We start from the raw sequence: 13,149 nt of genomic DNA, 5'->3' as shown, positions 1-13,149 counted from the left end.
GGACGGCCGCTCACTGCGGCTGCTGGCCGCTCACGCTGGCTGCTGGCCACACACGGTAGCCCATGGCAATGCACTGCCACAGGGACTGCAGCCCACGCTGTCGCCGGCGACTCATGGCAGCCCAGCTCCAGGTTGAGCTGTTGTTCAGCATCTTAGCTGTGGAGGGCAGTGTCACTGGCCCTCATATGTGGGATCCGAACCGGGGCCCTCTGGCATCCCAAGCGAGTTCTTAACCATCGCGCCACTCGGCCGGCCCCCATAATTATCTTTTTGTGTGTATATATGTGATAAGAACATTTAAGAACTACTTTCTTAGCAACCTTCAGGTACATAATATACTATATTTAACTATAATCACCATGTAGTACATTAGATCCCCAGAACTTATTCCTCTTCTACGTGGAAGATTATATGGTTTGACCAACATCTCCCCATTTCCCCCATCCTCTAGCCCCTGGCAACCACCATTCTACTCTCTGTTTCTATGAGGTTAGCTTTTTAAAATTCTACATATAAGTAAAATCATGTATTTGTCTTTGTTTTTCTGACTTATTTCACTTAGCATAAATGCTCTAAAGGTCCAGCCATGTTGTCACAAATGCCAGGATTTCCTTCTTTATCACAACTATAATACTCTATTATATATATTTGTATATACCAGAGGTGCCCCAAAAATGTATACAAGTGGACATTTTGGTCAACATTGCTCAAGCAGTAGTTTGCCATAATCAGAAGTGTCTGGACACTGATGGTAACCACTTTGAGCACATCTTGTAATTACAGAAGTCAAATGTGACTTGTATTCATTTTTTGTTATCAGTATATATTGAGTATTTCAATTTTAATATTTTTTCCTTTCTTAAAATGTGTATACATGTTGTTGGCACTCTCTGTATATGTATATACATTCATACATTTATCTGTAGATGGATACTTGGGTTGTTTCCATATTTTGACTATTGTGAACAATGTTACAATGAGTAGATATCTTTTTGATATCCTGTTTTCATTTACTTTGAATATATACCCAGAAGTGGGATTGCTGGATTGTATGGAAGTTCTATTTTTAATATTTGAGAAAACTCCACACTGTTTTCCTTGGTGACTGCACCAATTTACATTCCCACCAGCAATGCACAAGGGTTTCTTTTTCTTTGTGCCCTCACCAATATTTGTTATCTCTTGTCCTTTTGATAATAGCCATTCTAATAGAGTGAGGTAATACCTCATTGTAGTTTTGATTTGCATTTCCCTCTTGATTGGTGATATTGAGCATCTTTTCAAGTAGCTGTTGGTTATTTCACATTGTTTAGTCAAATTGTTTCTTTTCCTATTGAATTGTATGAGTTCTTTATATATTTTTAATATTAACCCCTTATCAGATATATGATTTGCAAATATTTTCTCCCATTCCAAAGGATGCCTTTTCATTTTGTTGATTATTTCTTTTGCTGTGCAGACGATTTTTAGTTTGAGGTAGTCCTACTTATTAATTTTTGCTTTTGTAGCTTGTGCTTCTGGCATCATATACAAAAAGTTGTCAAGACCAATGTCAATGAGATATTTCTGTATGTTTTCTTCTGGAGTTTTATGGTTTCAGGTTTTATGTTTAAGTCTTTAATCCACGTCAAGTTAATTTTTGTGTATGGTATAAAATAGGGGTCCAGTTTCACCCTTCTGTATGTGATTATCCAGTTTTTGTAATACTATTTATTGAAGAGACTATTATTTCTTCATTGAGTATTCTTGGCTCCCTTGTCAAATATTAATTGACTTCATATATGAGGGTTTATTTCTGGGCTCTCTATTCTGTTCTATTGGCGTATGTGTCTATTTTTATGCCAGTAACATGATGTTTTGATTACTATTGCTTTGTAGTATGACTTGAAATCTGGAAGTGTGATGCCTTCAGCTTTTGTTTGTTTGTTTGTTTGTTTGTTTCAGGATTGCTTTGGCTACGGGGATCTGTTGTGGTTCCATACTAATTTTAGGATTGTTTTTCTATTTCCATGAAACATTCTATTTAAATTTTGATAGGGATTGCATTGAATCTGTAGATTGCTTTGGGTAGCATAGATATTTTAAGAACATTAATTCTTCTAACCCATAAACATGAGATATCTTCATATTTATTTCTGTCTTCCTCAATTTTTCAATTAATTTTTTAAGGTTTTATGTATAGACCTTCCACCTCTTTGGTTGAATTAATTTTTTAGTATTTTATTATTTTTGATGCTATTGTGAATAGGATTGTTTTCTTTATTTCTTTATCAGATATTCAGTTGTTAGTGTATAAAAATACAGCTTATTTCTGTATGTTGATTTTGTATCCTACAACTTTACTGAATTTGTTGATTAGTTCTAATAGTTTCTTGGTGGAATCTTTAAGATTTTCTATGTATAAGATCATATCATTGGCAAAAAAAGAGAATTTTACTTTTTACCATATTTTTCCATGTATAATTCACACCCACGTTTTTGATTCAAACTTTCAGGGGAAAAAAATGTTTCATTTTAATTTTTTAATTCAAATTTTTATTTTTTTTACATTTAGGTACTTTGTTTTTGTATTATAAAAGAATTTTAGCATTTTTAAAAAAAGATTTTATTGGGGAATCAGGTAAGGGGAACAGACAAATTGTCTTTTGGTTCTTCAGTCTAGTTGTGGAGGACGTCATTTCACTGGCCCATGTTGGTATTGTGATCATTGCGCTCTTCCTGGATGAGGCAGATCAGTCACTGGCCATTGGATGGCTGCTCACAGCAGCTCACGGCAGCTCATGCTGGCTGCCGGCCACTCACACCAGATGCTAGCCACTCACACCAGATGCCAGCCACTCACAGTAGCTTATGGCAGCCCACTGCTGCCCCACTGCAGCCTACACCGTCAACAGCGACTCATCGCAGCCCAGCTCCAGATTGAGCTGTTGTTCACCATCTTAGCTGTAGAGGGCACAGCATCACTGGCCCTAATGTGGGATCCGAACCAGCAACCCTGCTGCTCAGAGTTCACGCTCCCAAGCTAACTTTTAACCAACGAGCCACTCGGCCAGCCCAGCATTTATTTTTTAACATATTATGTTACAAGAAATTTTATGTAACAAATAATTACAAAACACAAGAACAGATACAAGGTACAAGAAATTTTCTGTACTGATAACAAATTTATGATATTTACACATCATAGAAGGCCAAGAACTCTTAAGTTCATCTTAAGTTCAACAAAACCAATTATCATATTCCAGAGTATTATTTTGCATATAGATATCATTATTGATTTCTAGAGTTACACTTTTAACTCATAAGCATAAATAAAAGAATTAAAAACATTTAGATGATACGTAATTAGTACTATTCATGTATAATGCACATCCTTGTTTTTCCCTCACAAATTTGGGCAAAGAAGTATGCATTATACATGGCAAAATATGGTACTTCCAATTTGGGTGTTGTTTTTGTTTTTTTGTTTGTTTGTTTGTTTGTTTTCTTGCCTGATTGCTTTGGCCTGATTACTATGTTGAAAAAGAGTGGTGAGACTGTATACCCTTGTCCTGATCTTAGAGGAAAAGCTTTCAATCATTTACTATTGAGTATGATGTTAGCTGTGGTCTTGTCATATATAATCTTTTTTATGTTGAGATCTGTTCCTTCTACACTTAATTTGTTCAGAGTTTTTAACATGAAAGGACGTTGTATTTGGTCAAATGCTTTTTTGCATCTGTTAAGATGATCATATGATTTTTACCTTTCATTCTACTAATGTAGAGAATAATATTTATTGATTTATATATGTTGAACTATACTTCCTTCTGAGGGATAAATCCCATTTGATTATGGTGTATTAGTTTTTTAATATGCTGTTTAATTTGGTTTGTTAATATTTTGCTGAGAATTTTTCCTTCTATATTTATTAAAGATATTCACCTGTGGTTTATTTTCCTGCAGTGTCCTTGTCTGGCATTGATACCAGAGTAATACTATCCTCACAAAATGAGTTCAAAAGTGTTCCCTCCTCTTCAATATTTTGGAAGATTTTTAGAAAGATTGGTGTTAATTCTTTTTTAAATGTTTGGTAGAATTAACCAGAGAAATCATTTGATCCTGGAGTTTTCTTTGTTGGGCGATTTTTGATTACTTATTCAATTTCCTTACTCTTTTTTTTTTTTCATTTTGTTTTTTTGTTTGTTTGTTTGTTTGTTTTATTGTTAGTTCCTTACTCTTTATTGGTCTGTTCAGATTTTCCTATTTCTTTATGATACAATCTTGATAGGTTGTATGTTTCTAGGAATGTAGTTGGATTTTAAATTGGATAAGTTTGCATTACTCCTGTAGTCACAAATCTCTATTATTTTTCCTCCATAATATTAGCAAGAGAACATTTGGCTTCTTGCAACCCTTTACTTTGAAATCCCCCTAAGTATAGGACCTGTGTATGCTGTGGAATTTTAGACTTTCTTAGCCTGTTATCTACTGCAGGTCTTACTATAGAGAGTAGAATCAAAAAGAGCCTTGTTTCTTAAAAAATGCAGTTCACATTTCTCACTATCAAATTACTTTACCTGCCCTGAAAAACTGAATTTTGAATCCTAGTATCTTGTCAGAGCAGGAAGATGAAAATATCATGTTTACTCCACACTTTCTAACTTGAAATGTTTTAAACGTATTTCTCCAGACAACAAAGAATGCTTTTGCATTTAAATTCGTGGAGATGCCTTGAAGTATTATTTGACATTATTATTAATTCAAAATTACATAGATGATAAACCTACAGCTAGGTCTTATTATTTAATGCAGTAATAAAGAAGCATGTATATTACTGTATCATATCACTGGGATTACTTAAATATGTTGATAATTAAATTTTATTTTATTTTATTTATTTATTCATTTTTAAAGATTTTATTGGGGAATCGGGGGAAGGGGAACAGACCAAGTTGCTGTTGTTTTGTTCCTTGGTCTAGTTGTGGAGGATGTTGCTTCACTGGCCCAAGTTGGCACCATCATTGCGTTCTTCTAGGGTGAGTCAGATCAGTCACCGGCCTCTGGACGGCCGTTCATGGCAGCTGCTGGCCACTCACGCTGGCTGCCGACTACACATGGTAGCTTATGGCAGTCCACTGCAGCAGGGGACTGCAGCCTACACCGTCGCTGGCGACTCATAGCAGCCCAGCTCCAGGTCAAGCTGCTGCTCACCATCTTAGCTGCAGAGGGCAGTGTCACTGGCCCTCATATATGGGATCCGAACCAGGGCCCTCTGGCGTCCCAAGCCAGTTCTTAACCAACGCGCCACTCAGCTGGCCTGATAATTAAATTTTAAATAAGTGGAATCTTTTGTAATATTATGTATTTTATATTATTTATTCATGGGTTTTATTTTGAGAAGGTCATAGTTTCACCAAACTAAGAGAGGGGCTCATGAGTCAAAAACGTTTGGAACCTTGGATTATGTGGATGTTTCTCAAGGTCTTTTACATGAATCACTCTTGGGCCAAGAAGATCTTTAATGAATCAAACAATGCAAATCATTTCTCCTTTTCTGGAAGAATGATATGTCAAAATGATATGAGTCTCTCTTTTTATAAAAGACTAAGGGTTACTTCCAAGTAGTATTATCCAAGTTAATTGTAAAGACTTCTGCAACCCAAGAGTTAGTAACCAAATGTAATGTGATTTGAATTTGTTGACGACTCTATTTTTTTCCTAAGGAATCCAACAGCCATGCGATTGCTTGGCATTGTTGTATATGTGCTCCTGAAAACATATGAGATTTTATAGTTTTCAACGAACACACTTTTTTCTCAGTGCTGCAAAACTCTTGTCTTGAGTTGATCATAGTTTCTGGGTCTTTAAAATTTGTTTGTTTGTTTTATTTTGTTTTCAGAGAAGAGACATTAAGAATTCGTGCCATAAGTTTATTTACAAACATATCTAGTATGCTGAGTTCAACAACTTGAATCATTTTTAAAGGGACTGTACCCCTTAAAAAGCTTCTCTTCATATCTGTTTCATGGATTCACTAAAACGTCCTTATTTCTTAAGCAGTTGGTGTCTCACTACAAAGAAAGGTGTGGCAAACCCAGATCCAAAGTAGAGTTGGTCATAGTTTTCCATTATTGCTTTTCTAATTGCATGTATAAATTACTCTGGATGTAATCTGTGTATCATGTTGGTATTTATTTTTTGTAATTGCTGAATTGTTACCATTTGATGATTTTGTTCCTTGTGCACTCTTTTTTTACTGGTGAGTTCTTTATCTACTAGATGTAAGAACATTTGGCAGTTGATGGACCTCAGTCTGAGTCCTTTGCCCATTGTAAAAGGTTCTCTCAAAATTTTTCAGAACCAGAGAATTAATAATTTATATTACTTTCTTTTAATTCAGTCTATTATTTCCACTGTGTTCTATTGTAGTCTGTTTTGTTCTGTTCTAATCTAGTTGTAAGTAACAGGACATTAAATCAGAAGTTTAAGCCAAGTTCTAAGATAATAAATGTCAGACACAAATTGACTTGTGAGACAGGAATTTCAACGAAGTTTCAAAAGCCAATTACAAGGCTACTCATAACCCTCACCCAACTCAAACAAATGAAAGGTCAGGTTGTTGACAGTTGTAAAAGGATTTATGAGCTAGATCTCTTTATGAGCTTTCTGCTACCAGGAAAGAGGTAGAAATGCATCGTTCTTCACTTCAAACCAAGGGAAGAAAGCTTCACCAGAACTCCTGGGGAGCTTGAAGATAAAGGGTTTGGGGAATGGAGTCTCCTTGTTACATGAGAGATATAAAGGGTTACATCGTGACAGATGAGCCAAAGTAGATTTCAGCCTTCTCTCAAGTAATTTATGGGAACGCACGCCTCATGAGTATTTCATGTGAATGAAATATGGCCCACCTGGTCTTGGAAGGGTGACAGTACCTCAGTAGACAGAAGCTGGAGATGTACCAACAAATTTCCAGAGCCATGGACATTGTCAAGAAAGCAATGTCATGTGCCCATACGAAGGTGGTGAGAATTCTCCACTGTCCTTGGCAAGAAGTCCCCAAAGAGTCCATGAAGATGCTTCCAGAAGAACCAGCTCTAACTACCTGACAGGGGTGTTAGTCAAGTAGCAGCTTTGCTGCTCCTCTCAGCCCCCTTCTCCCCTTTCTCTAGCTCAGGGTTTAAGGAAGCTTTTGGGGGAGGGCAGACAGTAAAGGAAGGAAACGTCAGCCATGCCCCTACCCAACACCATTTTTGGGCTCCGCACAAAACCCAATGTTGGAAAGAAATCTCTTTTTTTTAAGATTGGTGTGTATTATACGTGACCAGACCTTCTAATATCTGAATTGAGACTTTGGCAATTTAATATGATCACACAATGTTTTTATTATCTAAGAATGATCTGGAAAGTCATGTGACTACCTGAAATCTTGAGCCTGGGACAAAAGATAAGTTTTCCCCATTGAAATATATATATATATATATATGTTGTGAGACAAAATAATTTTACACCTCATAAGTTCTATATGTTCTCTAATTTTATATCCTCAATAAAAAAAGTCTGTTGCAACTGAACAACATGGTCATATTTTGAAGGAGTTATCTCAGGTTAATTGGTGCAAAGTTTAACTGTTAGTGTATTTTCAATCAAATTTCAGACAGAGAATTTCATCATACATGACTATTCTTGAAATATCAAGTTATTTTGAGTAATTGACTCAAAAATTAGTTTCTGTTACTTTACTTTCTCATGCAAGACTTTTTAAACTGTACATTTTATATTTCTGGGTTTTTTTGTTTGTTTGTTTTTTGTTAGCTGAGCCATCCTGCCACCTGTTGGCAGCTCAGCAGCAGCTCAGCTCGGGCCGGAACTTGAACTGCTGTTGCTCAGAGCTCGCACTCTTGAGTGAGCTCTTAACTAACTGAGCCACTCGGCCGGCCCCTATATTTCTGTTTTTGATAGATTCTTTGCAACCTCTCCAGAAATGTTGGAACATTTCCCATGCTAACTTTTTTTTTTCATTTTTCTTCAAAGGTTATAAAGGAGCTAAGTTTTCTAAGATTATAAATTCCATTAGTGTTTTGGCAGATTATTTCTTATGTTAAACATTACTCTTCTCATATACTCATTTGTTTTAAATTCATGGCAATGAAGCCATGTGTAGTAAAAGACACTGATCTTTAGAGTGTTTGTTTAAAAGAATTTGTTTCAGTTAAAAATATTCAGGAAAAACATGCATATTTTTTACATTTGATTTAATAGATGTTAACATGTCTCATCTGTTTCATTTCTGTATTCCCAGATTAAATTGTAACTTTGTAAAGTTATATAACCACCTGAAGATGACTTGTACTCTATAAATTCACAGTGTGAAAACAAAATGTTTAGTACCTTTGGAGAAAAGTGTCACAAAATCCATTGTAAAATCCAGTCTTCAATATTTTACTAGATGCTTCAGTTTCTTGACCATATTTATTTTTTTCACAGGCCTATTTTGTTTTGTGTATTTATTTACTTGTATTTTAGGTGAACCTGACCTTCATAAGAACTCAGAAGATCGAGTAAATGCTGAAGAAAAACATGCTGATACACATTCATAGGTTTGAAACATCATAAGGGCTTCTGTCATTTTAAACATGAGAGGTAATTTTATTTTTTAGATAAGAAACCTAATTTCTGAAATGAATTGTTTATAGAATATCATTAGAGACAAAGTTATCTTATTTAAATGTCCTCCTGAATTCATTTGGAAAAATCTCTGTCTTCTATCTTCTGGGACAAAATCTTAAATATTTACCTTTTCAAAGAGTTCTTACTTTGCTTATGAAGGAAAATTATACTTACTGGCACATTTTAGTCCTTCAAATCAGTGAAGCAATTTAATCCTGATTTCTTTTGCTACTTGTAGGAAATATGAATGTTCACAGCAGGTGATAATAGCAAAGCAAATACGTATTATAAAGCAAACATCAACGTTTGTTCTAAAATCTGTGGGCATTTGCATTAATGGTTCTCTTAAAAATGTGGCTTTTAGGGCTCACCTTCAGTCTACCAAATTATTAATTGTAGGAGTGATGCCTTAGAAATCTGAATTTTTCATAATCCCATCTGTTGATATTTCTGTACAATAATGTTGAGAACCACTGCCTTGGGCCTACAGAGGACATGCAGGCAGTTTGAAGGAAGGGAAGTGTATTTATAGTGAAGATGTCTTAGTGCTCCTTAAAAATATAATACACTTTTTTCTTTTGAAGCTGTATAGTGTGCACTGGCTTGGAGACATCCAGTAGGAGAGAATATTGCTTAATTTTGTTTAATTCAGTTTTCTAATGGTATTTATTTGACAACAAAACCTTGTGTACTTAAAACATCTATAAGGTCTTCAATGTTTTGGAGTGTTTTGTTTTGCTTAAATTTTCCTTTTATTTTTTGTTAATTAGAGTGAATAAGATTAGAGTTGGATGCACAATGCCACGCTGTTTTATTATCAAAAAAGACGCTGGGATATGATTTATCATATTTTCTTCCTTGAAGGATCTGTAAGAGATTTCCGGCATTTCAAAGGGAAATAAATATCAGGCCTGTTAGTCATTGGGAGGGAAGTGTTTCCTGTTCCTACCACTGCCGGCCCTTTAGAGTTGAGTGCACTACCCAAGAAGGGTAAAAAACCTATGGTTTGTGGGCTGGGTTTAGTGTGCGCATCTGCTTTTTTGACTTCCGCAATGATTTAAAATATCTTTTTGAATATCTTTAGACAGGGCTTATGCTCTTTAGTTCACTACAGTCCTTGTGACTCTAGTTGTTTCACACTCACACAGGCCCATTTAACTCATATATGTTACCTGTTGGGCCTGGATAGCTATTTGAGTTTGTGACTTCTGATCCAAGGGATCAAAGTTTTTACATTTTGGGATGAAAACACACACACACACACACACACACACACAAAGAAAGAAGAAATAAAAAGAGAAATTCCAACTGATATAAAACCAATACCTATTCTATACTGACAAATCTCCTCTTTTCCACAAAGTATATAAAGTCCAATGTGAAATTGTTGCACAGTAATTGATGCCTGTATATGACTAAAACATAATCTTCATATTCCTTTGGATTGTATTTCAGGATAAAGAGAACAGTACTAAAACATCCTAAATCCTCAACTTTCCACAAAGTTATACTCTCGTCTTTCAACACATGCTTGGTTCAGGCCATTTTTTTATGGACTCCGAAATAAGGAATTCATAAGAAGAACATAAATTCTGAGGTAGTAACTCTGGCCAAGTAGAACACTCATAGTTGCTATCAGAGATTTTGGCCAGTGCTTCTGTCATCATTTTTCCTCCACAATTGGGCCTTCTTCAATCAAGCCTGAGAAAATTTGAAGATGAAAGTTGGACAGTTTTAAATTGTCATCACTTTGAACCCAGTGCAGAAGATGAGGTATTTTTAAAATTTACTCTCTTCCACTGTTTTACAGAATGCTGTAACTACCATATTTTAAGGTCTTAAGGAAAAGGAAAGCAAAAAATAAATTATGGAAAAGTATTTTGTACGGAGGAGCAGGCCATTTAGATTGTCCTTGTTGTTTTAAATACATGGAAACAAACTGAGAGGCAGGGCTGTTTGGAAGCTGGAGTTGACGTCATATGACAACAATGAAGCTTTGTAGCCCTGGCCCTGGGATCTGATGGACATGTCGTCGTAACTCTAAAGCTGGGAACCCACAGTGAAACCTGTCCCTGAGACTAGTGAACCAGCCTGCCTCCGTCCCTGTGGCTTCAAAGTACTAATGCTTCACCTCCATGGGCTTCATCACAATGCAAGTCACACGTTACCTGCAATCCAAGATGATGATAACCTTCAGCCATTGTTGGATACAAATGCTAGAACTGAGAATGGAATTTGCCTTCTGGGGTGTTGATCATATATTACAGGCCAAGTGATAGGACAAGATGTGTGTGTGTGTGTGTGTGTGTGTGTGTGTATGCTTGTGTATGTGTGTGTGTATCTGTGCGTGCTTGTGCGTGTATTCAAAACTATCTATGAGAAAGGAAGCTCATACTTTTCTGTACAGATAACCTTATTTGACATGGCTTTATGTTTTACTACACAGAAACAAACTGCCACCCTTGGAGACTCTGCTTCCTTGTCATGTTTTGCCTGAGCATGTGCAGAGCTTTTCCTTTGTTCCAAACTGAAGACCTACCTTTATTCATCATTAGCTGACAAAAAACGTCAAGCACAATTAGGTGTTGTAACTTTTCACTGTGTAAACACTTCAGTGATTGTGAGACTAAGTGAATTTGTTTCTGTGAAAGGTAGAAATTGGATGGAAAAAAATCAAGAGTAGCCAGCAATTAAAGAATAACATAAAGGGAGGGTATGTCTGTCCTAAAAAGCTTTCTGCTTCTTTCCTGGGTTCCACAATGCTAAGCAATATTTTAGAAATGGATACAACCAGAAGCTTTTAAGCCTAAGGAGTGTGATTTTATAACTCACAACTTAGATGTCTTTTAATGTGCAAGCCATATTCTATATGCATATTAGGTATGCATCATTCTAATTTAAGATATATTTGTGCATAGACTCTGTAAAAAGTGCTTTGAAAAGTTCTGTGAATAGGTCCTTAGCTTCTGTCACCTGAATCTTGCATAGAACATAGCTAAATAATTGAATTGTATCATAGACATTATAATGCAATTGCTATTTTAAATGTAAGCAGTAAAGATTGATCTTTAATGATGGGCTGGGGGGAAATTTATAGATATGTACATCATGGTGACTTTTTGTCCTTTAAAAAAAGGTCTTTTTATTTCTATTTATGGAGAAACTATAAGTATTGCTTTTAATGTCTTTTGTAAGTAGCTATTTACCGCTAGAAAATATTCTGCATTTAAAATAGAATCTGACTCTGAAAAGTCTAATAACTTTTGTTCCTATTTGAGCCAGTTGTTTCTTGGAAAGCTTTCTGCTTCTTTCCTAGAATCTCTAGAGGGAGAAACACAATGAAACACAGCTTCTCAATTGTCACAGGAAACATGCCCACTTCGTTTTTTTATTAATACTTCAAGACCTATAGACATTGTTATTAAAAAATAGATGAATATAATGAATTTATTAATTTCTGTATGTGGGCTTTGACCTAACTTTCCAGGTTATATGACGTATGGAGGACTGTCCCTGAATTCTAGAGGGCGTAGAGCAAGCATGCCCCATTTCCTCAGAAGGAGATGCACTTTTTCTTTTCCAATCGCCATCCCTTTCTCCCTCTCTTCCCTCGCCTCCCTACTTCTTTCCTTTTCATTTCTCTATTTCTCCCTTCCTTCTCTGCTCACTAGTGCTGATGAGAGAGGAAGCCTGAGCAGAGGTTACAGTGCCCATCCCTTCTGCAAACATCAGAGTTAAGTTCATCATGAAGAAAAGGAGTGATGCGTTAGCTGGGCTGCTGCACCTTGAATGCCCTGCTTTGCATTTTTATCCTAAGCTACCTAATATATAGCTAACATTTCCACATACCTTTTCATTTAACCAGTACCTCTTAATTTTTAACACTGACAAGCTACAATTCTTGTGTTTTTATTCTACTGTAATTCTCAGTATTTCTTATTACATATAATAGTTAAATAAATTGTACTTGAGGGAACATATTGTGAAGTGTTTGGTGTCTGGCGTAATTCACTTTGGTGGGGCATTGAAAAGTTGGAGAAATCAGGGAAAACCAGAGATACACCAACTTAAAAACTGATGTGAGTCCTGTCAGAAAGTGATTTTTGCTCTATTAAAGACATAGTCATTGAACATTTATTATTGTACCTATTATTTGCAAGCTCCTGGCTAGATGCATGGTGTATATAGGAATCTGGAAACCTAAATCTTTTTCTAGAAATTTCATATCTTCTAGAGGAAATAATCTATACATAAAATAACTAAAATGCTACATATAAAAGTAGCCAGATACAAATCAATGCACCACTGGATATTAAAGGAGGTAAAGATTGCTTCCATCTTCAGGGCTTCCAAGACTTCATAGAATAGGTGGCCATGGGTTTACACTTCAATAGCAAATAATAACAAAAGCCCATATTCACTGCCTATTTTCTATGTACAGGCCCAATGTAAACACTTACAACTTTATTTCTAATCCTCAATAATCCAGCCAAGTGGGTA

The 13,149-nt window shown here is 35.7% G+C and overlaps 1 protein-coding gene across 6 annotated transcripts in view; it reads left to right on the top strand.

Moving 5' to 3' along the window:
• PDE1A (phosphodiesterase 1A) overlaps positions 1–12,786 on the top strand; it is a 353,512-nt gene extending 340,726 nt beyond the window's left edge. For all 6 annotated transcript variants that reach the window (XM_019661202.1, XM_019661200.1, XM_019661201.1 and 3 more), the window contains 2 exons: positions 8,506–8,622; positions 10,105–12,786. In XM_019661202.1, coding sequence (XP_019516747.1) covers positions 8,506–8,579 — 74 coding nt within the window. In that variant the 3' untranslated portion in view covers positions 8,580–8,622; positions 10,105–12,786. The remainder of the gene's footprint in view (positions 1–8,505; positions 8,623–10,104) is intronic.
• Positions 12,787–13,149: the final 363 nt, after the last annotated feature.

The sequence above is a fragment of the Hipposideros armiger genome, unplaced genomic scaffold, assembly GCF_001890085.2.
Source record: "Hipposideros armiger isolate ML-2016 unplaced genomic scaffold, ASM189008v1 scaffold_338, whole genome shotgun sequence".
NCBI classification, from domain to species: domain Eukaryota; kingdom Metazoa; phylum Chordata; class Mammalia; order Chiroptera; family Hipposideridae; genus Hipposideros; species Hipposideros armiger.
This window is presented reverse-complemented; position numbering and strand designations above follow the sequence as displayed.